Consider the following 21501-nt stretch of genomic DNA (forward strand, 5'->3'; position numbering starts at 1 on the left):
AACATTGAAACTCCTCTTGAAGAAAGCTGGAGGATCTTTTGGTTGAGAGGAGGACATGTTACCACTTGTGGACCCAGGTACTGACAGTCCCTCCCTCTTGATAGCAGCTTTGCACCCATCTCTTGACCCAACACTGGTGTTCCCCACCCTGGGACAGAGGTGGTCACTCAGTCCTGCTGTCAGTGGAGGGAAGGAAAGAGGAAAAGATCATGTAGGAAATGTTTTCAGCCATATGAGAGAGGGCCCTTGAGATGGCAGGGTCATTTGTTCTGCCAGAATGGCTGAAATTACTTAGGGAGAATTTATTATCTGTATGGTGCGAGAGCCCCCAACAAAAAACTGTAACCAGCCACAGAGAGGTTACAGTCTGAATTTTACATGTGACTGCAGTGCTTAGCTTGATTAGGTATAAAATTTGTATCAAAGAAGTTACATTAAATAAAAAGACAAAAGGAAAAAGCTGAGCTAAAAAGAGGAAACATTGAGGCAAGTAAACATTAAACGTGTAATAAATTTCCTAAAAGTCTGACATATTCATCACATTCTTTTGATGCATACTTAGAAAAGTTTATCGCAGTATTCACATCTTTCTAATTAGATGGAACAAGCCAGATGATTAGAGCCATGAAAAAAACATCAAAAGGTTCACACAACTTTTAATATAATTAGAAGGGAATTTTCATAACCCATAAAAGCAGGATTTAATTGTGTAATTTAACATACAATTTAAATATCAAGATCAAACTAGCAGGGCAAGTAACTTAATGGGATAAATGATATTAACATCTAGTGTCAAAGCTTAATTTAAACAACAGAATGTCTTCATTATGCAAAAGAGTCAAGCAAACGAATCGTTCAAAGGGCCTTTTTTTCAACAAGCCCCTTTCCTATTGTTTCTTTGAAAACAATGAAATCAGCTGTGGAGCAGCAACATGCTGAGAGACTAGGAAAGCACGACTGGCTTTGTCCATCTGACCTCACTGTGACATTGTGGTGCAAGATCTTATGAAACAAGAGCCTCCTGCAGAGCTCACACAGAGGACCTTTTATAGAGCTGGTTAATTTTACTTTTGTAGCTAATTAAATGGGAGGGGTCAGAGAGTGCATGAAATGTAAAAACCCTTTCGTTGATGCTGCTGAGCTTTGTTGTTTTAAAAGTACCTGTAGAAGCGTTCATAATTTGTCACCTTTCACAAAACCCTAAGAGACAAACTAAGAGCATTCAGGATCCCCAGGATATGGCCAGCTCTTGTGTCCAGGATTCAGCAGTTGTACTTCTTAAAGGAATGGATTAGAAATGTATAAGCTTATTAGAGTGAAAGATGACATTCACCCACATCAGGACAGATGAAGAAGGGGAAAGTTCAAAAACATTAATTCCTGGAAAATAAAGAATAGCCTTTAGGCCATGCTAGGGAAAATGTCAAAGCTCTAAAGATACTCAATTCCTATTGACTAGTTTCATGATGGCAAAGGGCAAACCAGGTAGAATAGTTCTGTCTTCAGTATGTGTCTAAGACTGCAAATGACACGGATCCATTTTAATGTGCACAAAAGGTGACAACTAACACCCTTACAACAGACTCTGTCACCAGAAATGACTCACCATAAACAGGTCCCGAGCACCTATGTCAACAGCTAGCAGAAACGCTTTTTCAAATCTCTGATACCTGCAAGAAAAAGAAACATGTCACTTGCTGAGGATAACTTAAGAGCTGCATCAGATTTTATTAATGGGCAGATGAAGTCCGTCAGTTCTCATCAGAAGTGATGCCAAAGCTTTACTGGGGAAACTTGATACATTCATACTCAGACTGCAGAACTATGAGGTAGGACAGTGACTACCCCTAACCTTCTTCATTTAAAACCTTCAGCAAGCATTATGTTCAGTGTTGAGTCCCATCAGATCTAGCTGAATCTGAAGGGAGCTGAAGGTACACAGCAAATCATAAGAAGTTGACCCTTTGAAAGATACCAGCCACAACATAATAACCTGGTAACCCTAATAACACTGGTAGGAGCGTCAAAATCCTCCACAGAAATGACCCATATCTCACAGGACTTCAGAGGTCCTTGTAGAAGTCTGCATTGAGTCTTGTCCTCACAGACCTCTCAGTACAGCTCCCTAAAGATGACAATCCAGTCAAGCCACGCTAAACAGTTGTGAATACCCAGGGACTGAAAAAGGCAGGGGGTGGCACTGCTTTGCCTTCTAATTCCCTCAGCCCAGTATTAGCACAGACTCCTGAGAGTTTTATGAAGATCCTGTGGTGAAGAAGATTGTGTCAATGAGGTAAATCAAGGGAAAAAGAGCAAAACCCACAAGCAAAAACTACCTCTAAATGTGCTTTTGAAGGCACCACCTGAGTATCACCTAGAGTAGGAAGGGAGCAGTGTGGATGTGGAACTTCACCTTTACCGTTAACCTAGGAGGGCTGTATCATGGCATATAGAGACCACTACTTCGGTGGGTTGAGGGCTTGCTGAAAAACAGCTCCCTGCATTTGTAATGATGCAGACTGCCACCTTTTTCCTACCCAGAGACTATACACCATCGCCTGGCAATTAGAGCAAACACCTACGTGGGACGGAGACACTGTGGAAGGCTGTCTATATCCTCTTGTTTTCAGTCCTTGGGAATTCCACAGAAGTGGAAAGAAACAAGCCATCCATCAGAAGCTTTCTGGGAATATATACAACATTGCACTGGCAAACGCTAATCACAATGGGAAATCCTGCAAGGGGCTAACGCCTCTCTTATACTGGATGTAGAGATAATCACTTTGTGACAATCATTCTGTACTGTGAGAAAGTGATTCTATTTGTAGACATTTTCTTCTACTGCACTTTTAAAACTGTTTAAAGATACCTACAAAAATAGATTTGGTGATTATTTTTAGATATGCAAAACAACAAAATACCCCCATTTTATTTCAGTTGTGAAGTAAAAGATTGATTCCTTATAGAGTGATTTCTGTATTTTTCCCATTACTGGTAAAGTTTCCCCCTTTTCACCTGTTAACAATTTCAACAATAGAGCAGTTGTAGATGCTTGAAGTTTGGGAAGGAGATGACTTTTTTGCCCCAGCAGGGAAAAATCAGCATTGTGATTTCTCAGTGTTAGAAAGGTGTAGTTTGTGCTCGCCTAATGAATATTGTCCAACAGCATCATATTATGGATGCCAGTATTTATACAGTTCTGTATCTAGAGGGTATCTTAGAAAACAGTGGGCAGTGCTGTAGCTCTTCTTCAGGCCAATGTGAGCACAGGGGAAACATGGGAATCCTTCTGTTGGTGGGGGAAGGAGTCCCATACGATGTACCATACTGGGATTCCTGTTACTGGCCAAAGCCTCAGTGGTTTTCTGCCTCCTACAGCATTATTGCTCTTTTCTTTTCTACCGCACACTTGGAATGATTCGGAAGACTGTGAGACAGAGCCAGCAAGGACTTTTCCTCAAGGAATAACATTCGTGACAAGAAGGCTTAATATGTTAGCTTAAGTAGAAGAGGAAATGCACTCTCCAGTGAGGTTCCTAAGAGCTGGAGTGGGGAGCCTTTTCCTCCCTAAAGCTAATCTCCCTGCTGTGTCTTCCAAGTGCTCATTCACAGTCCTCCTCACAGAACCTGTTTAAGGGAGGGGAAGAGATGAATTAAGGTTAACCTCTTGATCACTGTGCAACAGGCAGTGCACCACCGTTTTATCATGCACATCTATGTATCTGAAACTTTTCAACATGCTTTCTGTGAAGGAATTTCCATTAAAGTACATTGTGTTGTAATGCTGTTTCTGAACCTATGCTTTAATTAGGACAAATAAGTACATGCTAAAATATGTATATCTTGAATAGCTATCATGTATCTATTTTTCCAGCACATTTTTCTTTTCAATTAGAGATTAAATATAAATTCTTGGTACTTAGAAGGGAAATTGGAAACTGAACAGAAACTGGCTATACAACTAGCTAAAAAGAATGTCTGCATCATTATTTTGTTTTTCCAAAGTTATAACTATACAGACTATTTGAATGACATTTGATTTAGTCAAGGCAAAAATGCCAGCAACCAAAAAATGTAAAATAAATTTTTCATTTGATTGACCTGCATAACAGAATCATGGTCTTAAAGCTGTGATTTCTTTGCTGTTTCACAAAGATTCCAATTTTTTTCCTTTAATCAACATACTTACTTCAGTCTCATTATGGCCCCTATTCATAAAACTGTGAAGTTAGCTCATTATTTTCAGATCTGTACTGAGGGGAAAAAGGGGGAAAAAAGACTATCCAAGAAATGCTCTTCACAAAAGAAAAGAGATGGAAATAACAGTCACACATATTATAAATGGAATTGCTTTAAAATACCTTGAAGGTTTCAAACAAGAGTGACAAGTTTGCATTACTTAGGCAAACAGTATTAAATCAGTCAAGAATGTCCAGGTTTTTTTAAAGTAGCTTTACTAAAAGATACTTGTTATTTTGAGTCTCTTTGGCATGGAAGCTGTGTTGTTTTTATTCTACAGGAACAATAAGAGAGTGTCCTGTAGAGCATGAGACTGTCCTCAAGCTAATCATGTCTGTTTTATAAGCATGTTTTGTTGCGGGAAGACCTTTTGCTATTGCTAGCACACTTATAGTTGTTTATCAGCTCCTCAAACAAACAAACAAACTAAACCCCGAGCAAAACACCGTCCCTTTTGTTCTTGTGCTACAATCACAGGGTACAATATTTGCTTTCTAAAATGGCATCTAGAGGGTACTGGTCTTGAAGTGAGTATCTTTCCTCCCGCCTCTTCACCTTGTTACTTATTACTTGCTTCACAATAACTCCAGCAATCAAGACTTATATGTCTCTTGGAAAAGAGAGATAAGGAAATCTGCCTGTAAACCATGAAGTTCAGCCACTTGTTTGGTCAAAGTGACAGCCAACAGAAATATGACCTTCAAGATTAAAACTCTCAAACTGTGATTAACTATATAGGACAGATAGGAAAACATTTCCCTGCAAGCTGTTAGCACTTACAATATTAAGTTCAAATACTCATATAATAAAAAAATACTGTTACTCTATGCACTTACGCAACCTTTCTATGTACCCTACAAACATCTAAAAAGACGGTTATTAGTACGTCTTTTGTATGGACAAGAAAACAAAGGGGAAATGTGAGTGATATGACAAGAGTCACATGGGTCAAAAATGGTCAAGGCAGAGAAGAACCCAGACCTGCCTTCCATGGTGAAGTGGAAGACCTGCTGCCTGCTTCTATTTTGTGAATGTGACTTAACTGAAAAGATACAGGAAAGCATTTTATTTTTAAATAAAACATATAAGAAATTTTTAAAAATATAATTTTATCTATTAACTTCAGAGAGGCTATTGTTGGTTTTGACCAGCATAAATAAAAAGAGAATAAAATGCCCGTTTCCTCCTGCTGGATGTTCAGAAATAAGGTGATTTTAAATAATGTAGATCAAAACTGTGTGCATGGATTGGGACCTGGGGATAAGGGAAAAGAAGTCTCTTCAGTTTCTATGAGAGGTTCGACAAATATATCAAAAGGCAGAATGTTGTCATCTGTACTCCACAACACCTAAATTGAACATGGTCACTTAAAGATAGAGATACACTTTTCAGGCTGAAAATGGTAAATTTAAAAATATTTGTAATATTTATCCATAATGTTAAAACATCTCATAAAAAGTCCAGGAACCAGGAAAAAAAATCATGTGGAGGGAGGAGGAAGGGAAAAGAGAGAGAGCTCATGCAGGCAAGAGAGAAATATAGTGCAGAAAAGATGGAAACGTTTCTTTAGGGACTAGTTACAACCAACAAGCCTTCTTAGACATGCCCATCGACCATGTAAGCATATTCCTTGTGCTGGGCTGATAAAGGAGGGCTGCAGCAGTTTTTTCCTTGTCTTCAATAAGGGTACACAACATTTAGAAAATAATCTGCAGGGGAAGAGCTGTGGCACAAATAGTATTTATAAGGCAATCCTTTTTAATGGAAGAAATTTCAGAGTCCTCCTCATCTCACAGTCCAATCAAGGGTGATATGCATTCAAAAAGTGAATATTAAATATGCACTGAGCAAACAGAACAGGAAAAAATGAATATTGAAATAATTTACATGTAATCAAACTACACTGAAATTAAGTTTTAATTGTTCAGTATTCTGTGATGCATATGCAGATTTGAAAGTATTCAGAATATCAATCAAGTGTTTACTTACATCAAGCAATTGTATTTAAGCATACAAAACAGATGATTAAAATATGTTCAATCAGCTACAGCTCCCAACATTTACTGCAGGGTTTACATGATCACTTTTAATTCAGTTATTTCATTTAATATTTCAATTTAATAGCTCATTCTTTCATTCAATTTCTAGGCATCTTGCCCATTTCTTAAACACAATAATAATAATTATTCATAAAAGAAGCTCTTTCCCATAAGTTCTCATATCAGCAATTTTTGGAACAGAAATGGTTTTCATTCTTTTTTTCCCCCTCAAAAAATGTTGGTTTTATCTGAAATATTTTCCTTTTAAATTACACAATATTAAAATAAAGAACAACATCTGTAAAATGACTCTGCACCCCGTTTCAATGGAATTCTGATCCAGTATAATTAGAGATTATCAGGTTAAAGAATGTAAAAAGTTTGTGGCTAGGTTGCTAAGTGGTTTATTTAAATGGGGACAGATTGGTTTTCAACAAACTGTTGAACACAACACCGATTTAGACATGTAACTATATTTCAGAATACAGATTCAGAGCCCATTTGAAAAACCTTGGTCCAGGCTTAAGGTCTTATATATTTCACATGAAAAATACTGATGTGTAGTGAAGCGTGTCTTTAAAATGACAACCCTGAAATTCTATTGACCTTCAAGGAAATATTTTAAAGTAAAATTTCAGTAAATTCTGAAGACTTAGATTTCTATGCAACCTTTCATATATAAAATACAGTATTAGTCAAAGACTTATATCCTGCATTTTATAGTGAATGCTGAAACACTGGCACTTTACTTAGAGTTTCTGGAGACGAATAAATACATCAAAATCTTGTATTTCATTTAAAAAAAAGGCACTTTAAACAAAAGTCAACCAAAACCTGATACCATTTTACCCTAATGAGTTCAGTAGGACACCCTATTTTAAATAAGATAGTTGCAGAGAGTACCAGATGACCGAATGCAGCCCGAAGACCAGAGACTCTTGAAAAAACCTATCTTTCCCTCTCACCCCAAACTGTAAGTTTGTGCTTCAGAATCTCATGATTTGGGGAACTCAGCCTCAAAATTTTTGAATTTATTTCATCGTCTCTTATTTGTTTGGATAATGAACTGTCTGGAAAATAGACTATCCCCAATACTACTCACCTCCTTTGGCAAAAATCAATTAATTGCTGGGTATTAGATTACTGCAGCTAGACTATTTCAATGCCAACAGATGTGCAAAGGCATACCTAAAGTTTCACATATCACAATCAGAAATTTAAACCATAACTGCTGTTTTTTAAAAGAAGGAATTTTGTGAGCAGCAGAGTATTGTTGATTAGTTTCCTATGCTTCCTCCTACACAGGCCTTAGCACAGTAACTCCAATATTCCCGATGTGCCCTGCCAAAATACGCTCCACACAATATACAGTCCAGCTCCCAGCAGGGTATATATACTCAGCTCCCTCCCAGCAATGGTTTGAGCAAGAGGCAATGTAGACTGTGTTTGGTGTTAAGCAGTGCATGCCTCAAATGGCAGAACACGCATCTGCTGAACTTTTGCTGTAGCTTTTTGGGATGGAGATAACCTCCTGTATCCGATCTAACCCTAACTGGTTGCTGATTTTGACAAAACTGGCAGGCATTTTCTTATTTCTGAGACTTCTACCCTCTGTAAAGTTGGTTGAGATTCATCAATGATCCTCTAAGTTAGTAGGGAACTGATGGAAGAATCAATGGATGCATTTGTAAGTTATGACTTCTGAGATGTTAGGGGTGTTATTTTGCCAACTTCATGCTATTATACTACTAGTTTTTTAGATTATGAGATCTTTTGAACAGGACTTTTGAACACAAACTTCTGAGGGAGTGTCCACAACCTTGTTGCCTTCTAAGATACTCTCATACTGACAAAGAGAAAGTGCTGCAAAGCAAAGCAAAGGCTAATGGAGAAATAGCCTATATGGATGTGAGTCAAGGGGATTATCTTCTAAATTGTATTTCAGATGCAGAAGCTCTGAAGGTTGTCCAGGTATAATCTATACATCCCTTCAGGCCCAAATTTAGCAAAGCATTAATGTATGATTTTATGACCTATAATTTTCTACAGGCCCTAAATACGGGCATGTTAAGTGAAGTGCTGGATTTGGGGCCTGAGTAACTTGTTTAAAAAGAAATCCCTTATGGAACCTTTCAAAGGTCATACACAAATAGGTTTCAAGTAAAAATTGGTGAGTAACCATGAGAAAATTTGAAATGGGCACAAATATCTCAAGCCACCCAAAACCTCTGTTACTTGAACTGTACTGTCAAATTACGTATCTCTGAACTACAGAAGTCCAGCTATAACTTTATAGATTGTTGGGCGTAGAACAGAATGCCCTTCACATCAAAGGGTACCCTCTGGTATGAAGCAAGAAAACAAAAAAACCCAACCAAATTAAAAAAAAAAAGGAGGAAAGAGAAAGCTAATAAGGGGAGCCAGACAGTATGACTCCCTGGCCACAGAAAGCCCTTGAGGGCTGTAACTGGCTGTGAATCTTGAAGATGTTCCCAACCCAACCCCCCCCCCCCCCCCCCCCCCCCCCCAAATCTTACCACGTGATTCCTATCTTTTAGGATTATATTCTTCTCTTGGAAACCTAAATGTACTCTTGTGTGAAATAGTCCAGACAACTCTACATTAAACATACATGCACCTTCTCAGAACAGACTTTCTATGTTCAAAGAGAAGCTGTCCAGGCATTTGTTGAGTCAGATTTTCAAGTGAACCAAGTTAATTTTTGAATGAAGTAGTTTACTAAGAAGGCATCATTTAAACTTTTAAAATACATATTTAGTAAGAAATAGTCTAGATGTATGAATATTCTAGAAAAAATAGTAGTTTTAGCTATAAAAACCCTATAATTTCTTTGTTGACCTTTGCTCAATTAACTACAAAATAGCAGTAGTTTAAAACTATAGAGCTGTCTTATGTCTAAGCCAAAGAAATATTACCTAACAGGTCCTGATTCTGCGAACATGTATGTCACATATTTCACATGTGATGTTGGTCAGTCGGGGTTAGCCACTGAAGAGGATGACCATTGGGAGCAACAGCAACATTCTCCTACTGTGTGGTGTAATTCTTTTATGTCTGTCAAATGCTCTGAGAATGTCAATAATAGGTGTAATAAAAGTCTGGGGAACAGCAATTTATTGCAATTATAAATTATTATTATATAAATTGAAACTATGATGGTTTATTTCTTTTTAAAATAGATTTAGTCTTTTCTCTTCTTGTAATGTGTACTTCCTTTGAATTTCCCACACTCTGTTTTTCTTTCTTCATACTTATTTTCCTTCAAGAGAATATATTTTGTTGCCATAGCAATATTTCCCTACCTTGCAATTTTATCATAGTGGCTTTCCTTAAGGTTTCTCTAAGCTGCAGCTAACACCTACCTAGCCAACACAGCCTCCCCCCACTCTCAAACCTCTCCATTCCCCCAGCCTCTTACTACTTAGTAACTTCTCAACAGTCTATCTTTATCTTTAAATACAGACACACTCCAACATACTCTTCCAAATTACTCTGGGCTAAAAACAGATGTTAATTAAAAATGCTGATAAGAGTCAGTGACACCTGTTGTTTCACATTTATTTTACTCAACCCTGTCTGTTAAATCCTAGCCTTTATTGCATTAATTCGCTTCTGCTTTTTTTTCTTTTCCAGCTTTATCCCTCTCACTCTGGTGATCATGTAAACTTAACAGTATGTCTTGAAAGCTGGATTTTATTGAGCAAACATATCAGCATGTCTACACACTAAAGACAGCTCTATAACAGAGGCCCAATATCATCACTATGGTTAAGGATGAGTTGCTGCCTCTGTAATAAATCCCTATTGTATATGTGTGGTATCTCTGAAATTTTGAACTGCAACAGATGGAAATTTGGTATTAAAGTTAAGATGAACAGGCCCTTTTCTTCCTTGACTTTCCATGAGGTACAGGGCCAATTCTCTCTCATACCTGACATTGGATAAGATGCAGGTTTTTTAGTGCTAACACTTCTCAGAGAAAATATATTAGCTCAGGATTTTCTAAAGTTGGCTGCCTAAAGATAAACACATAATTACAAACAGAGCCAAATTTTGAATCACCTGTTAAGTTACTGGTCCATCACAGTATATTTACTTTTTCTACCGAGGTTTGTTAATAGCCAATATTATTTCCTTACAACAAAAAATGGAGTGGTAATGCTTATAAAATACCCACACATAAGAACTCTGTTACAGAAAATATAGCCATAGGACAGCCAGACAAGAAATCCTCTAGAACTTTGATTGTATTAATTTTGGCACATTTTTTAGGGAACAAATGGAAAACTAATGAGTATTTTATGCTTTTTCTGCGCAGCATCATGTACAAGAACATAAAATGCTAGAATGATCATATGCTCAGATTAAAGGTACATCTAACCTAATACCTTGCCAACAGCTAGGCACCTATGAAAGAATATGATAACAGGGCAAGCATATGGTGATAGTTCCCTAAGAAGTCTCCTAGTCTCCAACAATTTGCAGTTCAGGGATTTGCTGAGCCAGAGGTGGTTTCTACATTGGTATTCCTCGGTGAATTTCTCTTCCCTGAACCCTGCCTTTCAATTCAAACACAATTTTATCATCCACAACATCCTTTGGTAAGGAGCTTCATATTTTAATTATATGCTATGTGAAGAATCACTGCATTTTGAAACTGCCACATGTTAGCTTCACTTGGTGACCCCTAGTTTTTGTATTAGAAGCAGCAGTGAGCAGACATTTACTGTGCTCTTTCTCCCTTAACACTCACAGTTTAATAAATATCTCAGTTGCCTCCTTTATAGGTTAAGGAATTCTAGTCTATTTTGTCATTCCTTTCACTAAAGCTGTTTCATGCCTTTAATCATCCTGGCTGCCCTTCCTAAAGCTTTTTGAGTTCTACTAAACTACACACAAAATTCAGGTGAAGTCCACTGTTTTGTTGTCTATTCCTTTTCTAAGAATTCCTAGCATCCAATTTGATTTTTGACCTTGTGCTGCGCACTGAACTGATTATTTTATAGCTGTAGACTTATAAGGCCAAATTCTTCTTCCACAATAATGGTAAGCTCACATGCCATCATTTTATACATGGAGTTAGGAGTCACCCCCTGTTGTGTGCTTCACTTTGAATTTATTTGCATATAACTCTATCTTCAATTTTGACACTATGTCACTGAGTCCTGTGAAGCCCTTTTGCTGCTCTCCACAGCAGGCCCTACGATTACTAGTCTTAATAATTTAGTATTGTTAGCAAATGCCGGCACCTCACTATTTGCTCCTTTGTCAGGCTACTTATGAGTATAGACCTGCTATACTTATAATTTCCATATGTGACCTCTGTTGACAACTGACCATTTACTTTTACTGTTTCTTATCTTTTAATGAATTACTTATCTATGAAAGGGGATATTCCCTCTTATCCTGTAGCAGCTTAGTTTCTTTAAGACATTTTGGTGGGAGACATTCCAAAAGGTCTTCAATGGTCAGACTTTCATCAGTAGCAGCTGGATATCCATTACTGACATGATTGCTGACACCAAAGAATTTGGAGTTTTAAAACATGGCTTGCCTTTACAGAAATCCTGCTGACTCTTCCCCAGTACAACATATTTGTCTGTATGTTCACAATTTCTTTTTAATATAGTTTCTACTAATTTCACTGGTATGGAGGTTGGACTTAGAGGGCTATAGTTCTTTAAGGTCTCTCCAGACTGTGTTTTGAAAACTGATACCATATTTCCCATGTTCCTGTCCTCAGGTGCTAAGGCCATTCTAAATAAGAGGTTATACCCCACAGTGTGTATTTCAGCTATTTTATGCTTTATATTTAGAAATTCTGGATGAATTTTATCTAGTGCTAGTCATGTATTACTGTTTATCTATCTGTAGTATGGCCTTTTTTACTGATACTTCAACATTTATCAGTGTAAACAAAGAAACATCCCCATCCTTTTCTATTCTGGCCTGGTCAAAAGAGGATTTTTAGAGAGATCTGCATGCCTATCTGCTTTTTGTGTCTTTCTGTAAACCTTTCTTCATATATTTTAGCTAGTCTTTGTGCCTCTCTCCTTCTGTTACAGAAACTATATCTGAGCATCTAAGATCTTTCTGTTAACTGGCCAGTAATAATCTGATACAGGAGCTAGACATTTACAGTGCAAATCATTCCATTTATCTTCAAACAGCTCACTCTTACATGGCTAATTTAAGCTAACCAGGTAGGCTCCCTTTATAGTTAATTGTTAGGGACAGGCACTGACATTTGATTCTTCATGCTTATCATAGACATCTTCGATAGGATTACCAATCCTTTGGGTGCCCATGTTTTTACACTAATTACAGAAGAAGTGTGTAGGACATCCAAGTTCTACATTATTAAGTCAGGAGAGGTGAGGTGCACCCCAAGACACTACATCCACTTATTGGACAACTGACTATTGCTGACTTTTGTTCTAAATTGTACTTATGGTAGCCGTTCCTTAGCAAGCTCTTCAGTTCTGAAGAACCATAAAAGGGAGCTCTGCATTTGAAGATAGGAAGACTAGGACTGCCTGACTGGTCAGTTAGCTCTTCCTGGAGGGTACTGGATGGAAGTGGGAGAAAAGTCAGAAAAACAAAGCTGTTTAGGGAGGAAAACAAACAACTTTTTTCACACAACAAATGGATCACAGATTGCCAAGCCATGTTCTGATCTGATGAGCTGAGCTCAAGACAGAATATTGTCAGATGGGGCCTAGGAAAACTCTGAAGATGAATGGAGAAAAAGTATCTTGGTAAAGAAATGAGACATAGAATCATAGAATCATTAAGGTTGGAAAACACCTCTAAGATCATCAAGCCCAACCATCAACCCTATACCACCATGCCTCCTAAACCATGTCCCAAAGTGCCACATCTACACGTTTTTTAATACCTCCAGGGATGGTAACTCCATCACCTCTCTGGGCAGCCTGTTCCAATGCCTGATCTGTCTTTCAGTAAAGAAATTTTTTCCTAATATCCAATCTAAACCTCCCCTGATGCAACTTGAGGCCGTTTCCTCTTGTCCAATCACTAGTAACTTAGGAGAAGAGACCAACACCCACCTCACTACAACCACCTTTCAGGTAGTTATAGAGAGCAATGAGATCTCTCTTCAGCCTCCTCTTCTCCAGACTAAACAACCCCAGTTCCCTCAGCTGCGCCTCATAAGACTTGCTCTCCAGACCCTTCACCGGCCTTGTTGCTCTTCTCTGGATATGCTCCAGCACCTCAATGTCCTTCTTGTACTGAGAGGCCCAAAACTGAACATAGTATTCGAAGTGCAGCCTCACCAGTGCCAAGTACAGGAGCACAATCACTTCCCTACTCCTGCTGGCCACACTATTCCTGATACAAGCCAGGATGCTGTTGGCCTTCTTGGTCACCTGGGCACACTGCTAGCTCATGAATCAATCTGGAAAGATTGCAAGGAAAAAAAAAATTCAGGTTCTTGGTCAGGACCTCAAGAAGAGTCTTTTGAGTGTCATTGCATAAGGAGATACCATTAGGGCCTAGGCAGAATTGATGGGGATGGAGAAACTGCTGACCTGCAAAGAAAAGCCGAGGCTGACTTACTGCAGCTGCTCAAGGGTGGAAATGTGTTGTTAAGAACTTATTATTGAGTTTTTGTCCAGGAATATGGTATATTTGCATTGTTTCTACACTTGATGTATGCCCCAAACCCCTCAGATTTCAGGGAATTGCACAGCTGGTACAGCAGGGAAAAGCCACCTTAAGACAGAAGATTATCAGTTACACAAGGATGGTCTCTATGTGAGCTCAGCTTCTGAAAGTAGCAATAGCAAATTCAGATTAACCAGCACGTGGGATTAGCCTTGGCACAAAGAACATTAGTCCAGCATAGCTATTCTGTGTTCCCTTTTTCTAGTGCAGCCCCATGGGTGGGGACGTAGCAGAGAACTGGAGGACTTAGAGCACTCTGGGCCACCAAACATTGGTGGCTGTGGGAAATGGCTCCATATTACAGTAGCTCTGGGACTGCTTTAAGTGTGTGGGAGGGGCCATTTTCCCCATGCTCCAAGCAATGTCTCCCATTAGGTTCAGCAGAAAATCTTGCCCAAATCTCTGACAGAGATTTCTTGTGGTTTTTCTTCATGTGATTTTATTCTCAAGCAATTATATCATGCCATTTGTGGCCCCCCCCAGCCCCCGATATTTTGCTAAATATTTCTTACATTGTAGTCACCACTAAAGAACTAAATCCTGGAGCCATTCCTGTGGCATCAAAGCATTTAACTGAAATTGAAAACTGTTGTGGAGCTGGTTTGAGAAAAAAAATCATTAGCAATATAGGACTGAAGCAAAGATATTCTAAACTTTTCCTGAGATATTTAACCTCTTTAATTGCAAAAATAATCTAGTTCCATTAAATAGGCGCCTTTATTTCTTGCTTCTAAAACAGGTCGGGAAGCATGACCAGGGGAATCTTTTCATGTGCAGTTCCATCACAGCAATTGAAATTTTCATTTATCAGTGCCGTGGCACTATGAAAACCTTTAGTTTTGATCGTTTTCACAAGATGACAAAAAATGAGTCTTCAAAGTCCTCTCCAGAAGGTGCTACTTTAGTCAGAATGCTGCTACTGAACTTACTCCCATAGAGATGAATTCTGTTCATGTGGCCACCATAGAGAACCTGACTGACAACAGTGGTCATTTTATCTGAAGGCATAATTTAATGCCTAATAGGTTATGTTATGAATATAAAAGACCTTCTTAGTCCCGAACCATGTCATCATTAATGTTTATACATATTTTGTGACACACTATGTACCAATATAATTATAGATTCTACTTTTAGGGTGCTCTTAAAAAGGATCATAAAAGCTCTTTGCTCACTCTGTCCCTCAGTTTCATACAGTTGGCAGCAGATGGGATTGGAAACTATTCCTATGCAGTTGAGGCATTTTTTCACTTTTGATTTAGGGTCCTATTTAGGATGCAATACTCACAGTGAGTATCTACTTTGCAGATTGCAGTGTAGTGGTGCGGGAACCTGCTTACCAAGGGGTAGTTAGTACTGCATAAGTGATGTACCTGCAGGGTGAGAAAGCTTTATTTTAGCTTTTCAAAGGCTGCCTTGGACTTAAGTGGTAACTGACTGTGTCAAGGTATCATGTTAGGCAGTACAGCAGTACACTTCAGAACTCTTTAACAGTGAAGCGAATCATAAAAATCAGTACTGGCTGGAAGCAGATCTCCCCTGATGCTAATGACCACCTACTTTCTCATCTCCTTTATGAGTGTTTATTTACAAAGGATCTCTATCAAGTTCTGTGTGTAAAGTCACACCACTTTATGAATGTTCCGCCCAACACGTAGCTAAATTCTTCTTTGCATTTAACCAGTAGCATCTTACATTGAACACTGGGAAGAGTATACAACACTTCTGAGAAGATTTGTAAAGGAGTAAAAGCAGTAACAGTAAAAACATGGTGGAGGTTTTCATTTTTGGATTCAGACAAAGGAAAGTCTTCCATTAATCCACCCAAAATTCTACCAGTGAATGTGATCAGAGCTGCACTTTGCTTTTGAAAGAAGCAAATGCACTATCTTGCTATTTACAACAGAGCTTTGCTTTGTAGGGAAACATATTTGTACTATGGGGAAAAGAACCAATGACATTATCTTATTGGAATTATCAGATGGAAAGGTCCAAATGGTTTTGAATCTTAGTATTTTTCTATGTAAAAAGAAAAGCAAAAAGATCCTTAAACTGGATATTCACGAACAGAAGAACAGAATAGCAAAGGAGGAAAAGACACAGCAGAAACCTGGACCTGTGGCTTCATTCTGGAACTCCTGCGCTGCATTTCAGACTTTACTTTCCAGCCCAGCCTTTACCTCCAGCTCAATCTACGTTACTTTCTCACTGTCTCTCTGAAAGAGACAGAAAAATCTGAGCAAAACACAGCAGGCATGTGTTTGTGCCTCTGGGTGTGTGTCAAACAAACAAGATAATTTCATGCGTTAGAAAACATGACAAGTACAATTTACGAATGCTTGATCAGAGTGAAGCAAAGCCATGAGTCAGCGATGCCATAGTTAACGAGTGAAAACTATTCCATCCCATTCCATGTTCTGTACACAGCTAGATGAGGCTGTTATACAGAGGCAGGAGGTTGTGCAGCCACTCCCCCATTACACAAAGACACTTAGTAGGCAGCGCTCAACAAAAGGGTGGGGGCAAGAAGGTTACAGCTCCCCGAGGCTTCCCAATAAATCCACCTCTGCTCAACGTTTTACATAATGATACAATGCATTATATTATTATAAGCAGTGACATCATAATAAAATACTGGAGTGCTACTCAAGAGGCAAGGAACACCTAAGATACATTTCTATACTTGTAATTCAGTTCCTGTATTTTTTAATTATAGATAAGAATTTAAAGTGAAAATAATTATTCATTCCATAAATACTGTTGTAATGGATCCCTGGCATATAATTAAGAGGCCTTTAATTTTAATTTTGTATACTGAACGCCTGGTTTTGGAGGTATTCCATATTCTATATTCAGGGCCTATACCTGCAAAGCTCTTAGCTTCTATTTTCTTAGAAGCTGAAGATGCTGCATGGTTTGCAAATTTAAGAATTTAGCTTTTATAAGGACGGATACAAATAACATGGCTGCATTGAATATGTTGCAAGGCGTTTTCCTTTCTTCTAATTGTGATCCAGTTCAACCGTGTTGTCAGTATTCCTTGGTCCATCTCAGGTTGCAGCACCATTTTCTAACCCATATTTGCAATACGGCCAGTAATGACGGAGCATCTTCTTTCTGAAGTACCCAATACCTAAGAGGGAAACTACCATCCCAGCATACAGTGTTCCCTAGAAACTGATCTCTTTGATGGTAGAAAAATAGCCTATAATCTCACTGATAATGTGAAAATGGATGTCTCCAGTTATTTACAACTGGATATACAACCTTTCAGCCTACAGGAAAGATTAAAATCATTGGCACATGATTATTACTAGGTGAGGATAGTCTTTCTGAAAGGGTAACTATTTCTCAATTCTAGTAAATGTAGACACTCACATCTTAAAAAGTACAACAATAACTGGCATCTTTTTGGCAGACTCAGCAGGCAGGTCAAAGATTGTCTCAGCATGTAGAATGAATTAATCTTTCTCTCCCAAGAGTGGGTCCTTCTAGAAAAGGCTTAAGGCAGATTGGTGGGGCATTCAAAGGGAAGCTGGAGAGGGGGGTGAAAACTTTTGTTCATATATGAACATTTTTCAGATTTAGATCTAGAAACATTTAAGTGCTTTTATGTTTTAATCTTGTATGAAAGGCTCTGCCCTTCCCTGTCCATCCCTTATGTGTCTGGTCTCCTCTATAGCCCACCACACACACCTGAAGCTGTCTTCCCTCATTTTGCTCTGTACTCCCACTCTGTCCTTTTGCAGGACTCTGTACAGCCCCATCCCTGCCTTCAGTCCTCTTCCCCAATTCCTTGTCTTCTACTCATGCTCCTAACCTCACTTTCCTCACTCTCCCTACCCCACTTCTGAGTTTCTCCCTGTGTGTTTTAGCTCCTTATCCTCTAGATTTCATTTCTGTGCATCTGCTGCTTGCTTTCTCTGAAGCCCAAATGAATTGATGAAGTCCCTACTCTATTGCAAGAAATATTTTTGAATATCAGCCATACCTACAGTGCACGTAATTTAGGAAGCGCTATATTTCCTCCACTTCTTGCTGCAACAGGGTACAAAGTGACCACTTTCCTTTTGTCTCCTTATGCTCACCAGAGAGTAACAAATGTCCCCTAGTGCTGCACAAAGTTAGCATTGACAGTTTACAGTGCATCTGCATTCAAGTCTTCTTGTTTGGTTATGCATACACATCTGCAGTAAGACAAATTCACTCTGAAAAGATTCATTAACTATTTGTAACTAGCCTGTAAGTATTTAGTGCTAAACGAATATGGATAAAATAGTGAATAAATCAAATAATGAAGGTTGCGACAGAGAGCATATAACTGACTTAAAATGTAACCTCCCTGACACCCAGATACAATTGCTGTCTCTGACAAACAGGTAGTGGGAGGACTACTCCATTTTCAGTGTTCTCATGGGCATAATATGGTAACCTGAAAAGGCAAGAGCATAATTCTCTCTTCGCTTTTCTTCCTGTTCTGAATATACAGTTGTAAACACAGCCTGGCAGAAGTGGCTTGCCTTGCTGGCTCCTCACAGATGGATGCAATAGCAGCAGCTGCAACTTTCGCTTGCCTCAAAGAATTAGCAAGCACTGTGCCTCCCTATGATTTTTCTAGACATTGCATTGCACCTAGATGGCATTCTCTCACCCAGAACCAAGGTTTACCATTCCTCCAACAAATCTGTAGTACTCCATGCTTAGTCTACATTCAAATCATTATAGTCACTTAAGAAAACATGTAAAAGGAAATAAACACCAATTAAGGCACAGCCACTTTAGTACCATAAAGACCAGCTCTGGACATAATTTCCTTGCTTTCTATCAGATAAATCCCTCAATTTTGAACATTTTGTTTTGTACTTAGATTATGTCTTCTCAGATAAGCTTTAAGCATTACCATCTGTTCTGCAGCAATCACATGTTCCTATCACTTTGATTCAGTTGAATACAAATCCCTTTGACAATAGGGAAACAGCAAAATAACACACGTTTGTTCCAAAAACTGACACAACAGTAGATTATTCAAGGTCTGCTTTATAGTGGAGGTAAAAGACATGGGGAGACTCTCCTGCACACCTCCTGTCTGTACCCCACACTGTCCAGGCAGCATTCTGACACTGAAGCTTCTTGTTTGCTAAGGATATTGAGTCAGTGTTTCAGCTGTGTTCAGCAGCCCCAAGGGCTGAAAGCTTAGCCAGGGCCCCATGCCCCTGCATGCCTGCTAGCATTTGGAAGCAAATCCTGAGTCAGAGGGAATACACCTTTCTCTTGCAGATATAAGAGCACTGTAGTTACACCTCTCGGCAATCTCTCAGGCATTCTTTCCGCATCTGTCCTCTGCAGGCAACTGGCCCACAGCCACTACAGTTAGCCACTGAAGCAACAGATTTTTCCCTGCTGGTTTCTAGGAGAAAGGCAAAAGCAGAGTTTGTACCCACTATTGTGGCCACATCTATTAAGAAAACTGCATTGGAAGGCTGGTGCATATTATGCAGATATTTGAAGCATTCTTCTACTTAGAATAATTTTGCCATTGGAAAAGACCTGTTTAGTAGAAAGATGAGCCTATTCAGAGTCAAAATGCATAAGACAGTATAAAATATTTAAGATTTTAAAGAGGCACAAACTACTATCAGAGTAACTTGGAGTTCCTAGCTTTGCCTATGCAGACGATGTATATAATCTGGATGAATCATCGAAAAAGGATGTATTTGCAAGTCTTCTCACTGTGTCCTCCTCACACTCCTCCTCAACAAGGTGTTACAAACATTGTATCATTCAGAAGGTAATTTCACCTTATTTTCACCCATAGATAATTCTCAGAGGGAATGTTTCAGCTATACTTGTGGTTGAACACATGAAGAGGTTAAACTGCTATATATATAGATATTTATAACTGATTGAAATGTAGGCTATTAATTTATTATGAAGGAAAAATATAGCAATAAACCAATGTACTATAAATTCTAGCTGAATTTGGTATTATGACTCTTTTAATGTATAATTTACAGATGACTGCAACATTTCATTTTCTCCTCTTATTTTAATGGCACTGAAAATTACTGGAATATGAATTTCTATATGAGGACTTTGAGGATGAGAATAACAAAATGCTCAGATTTCAATGGTGCAGAGACAAAAATGTCTTGGACCATGCACCGCTTATTTGCATTTTAGCATCTATTTAAACCTGATGTTTTCTCCAAGTTTGTAAGCTGTTTCAATAGTTAATCTGCAAGCAGTTGCAGAAGCATGATATCTTTTTTCTATCACGCTAAAAGGGAAAGGGGGCATTCATTTTAAGTTTATTGATGATAGAAGAGCTCTAAATAGCATTTTATCTGCAATATTGTACTTGCAAGGAACAAAGTGCAAGTTAAACAAACAGTAACAATGAACGCATTTTCTTCAGGGGTGGTCCTCTTGGCAAATGTTAGCCACATTAAAGTAGGTAGTTATTGAAATATGCAATTAATTTAAAGTTAGAAGTTGAAACTGTCATTCACCTGAGCAGGTGGTGGAAGAACCTTCTTGCATATCTGCTGATTGGGTCCCTGTACTCCAGCACGGTTGTATCCAAGAGGGGTCTTGTTGGAGCATAAAAGGTTCCAAGGCTTGCCTCAAGCTGTGCTGTTGAGTTCAAACACAGCAGCAATGAAACAAGTGAAACTGTTTCAATTACAACAGGTTGCTCATGTTTGCAGTCAAATTCCTCAAACACTGATGAAATGCGATGTTGTTGTAGGAGAGATGAAATTAAAATATGACAGATTGTACAAACACACATGTGCATATAAACTTTCACTTTGAGGCAGAGTTGACAATGATTTCAAGCAACAAAAGCTGTCAAAAGGATGAAGTTTATAGCACATGAAGGTCTCACCAGCAGTGTACAATTAAAACTGACTCATAAAAGTAATACAGTTTGACCAAGTTTATCCAGTAGAGATCAACTCTCAATTAGCTCTAATCGTGTTTGTCCTCTTAGGCAAACAACAAGGAAGTTCAGTTTTTCAGTGTTAGGTGACAGAACCCTTCTTGTGGTGGCCTTGAGGTCTAAGGAACCTCCTTCAACCTACAGTTCTTTAAAAGCTTTACATAAAAGGGTCTAGAACCCTAGGGTTTGACTCTCCTACAGAGTGTAGTGGTGGGAAACAGGATAACCCCTTTTGTAATCAATAAAATAAATCCCTTTTGTTACAGAAGTTCTCTCCACTTTAAATACTTTCTGATTGCTATACTCTACAGCTGGAACTCTTAGGCATTTTTCTACATGTTTTTAATAAAAAACTATAAATAATACAGGAAAAAAATACACAGTATACGTTTGTGTCCCACATGCTTAGCTGAAAGGAAAATTAATGATCAATAATATTTATGTTATGTGACTTCTGCTTGAGAGGTAACACATAGTACAAGTCCTTATAGGTAGAACAGGGAGAATTTGCTATATAGGTTCTCCTTTCAGAGTGAATGTGTAAACTGCTACTGCTAATCAGAACTTTGTGTG

At 38.5% G+C, this 21501-nt stretch overlaps 1 protein-coding gene across 5 annotated transcripts in view; it reads right to left on the reverse strand.

Moving 5' to 3' along the window:
- The window catches only part of WDPCP (WD repeat containing planar cell polarity effector), a 156561-nt gene that overhangs the window by 46924 nt on the left and 88136 nt on the right, over window positions 1-21501 (reverse strand). For all 5 annotated transcript variants that reach the window (XM_075088383.1, XM_075088382.1, XM_075088384.1 and 2 more), the window contains exons 13-14: window positions 20498-20621; window positions 1607-1670 (exon numbers count right to left, since the gene is read on the reverse strand). In XM_075088383.1, coding sequence (XP_074944484.1) covers window positions 1607-1670; window positions 20498-20621 — 188 coding nt within the window. The remainder of the gene's footprint in view (window positions 1-1606; window positions 1671-20497; window positions 20622-21501) is intronic.

The sequence above is a fragment of the Phalacrocorax aristotelis genome, chromosome 3, assembly GCF_949628215.1.
Source record: "Phalacrocorax aristotelis chromosome 3, bGulAri2.1, whole genome shotgun sequence".
Lineage (NCBI taxonomy): Eukaryota > Metazoa > Chordata > Aves > Suliformes > Phalacrocoracidae > Phalacrocorax > Phalacrocorax aristotelis.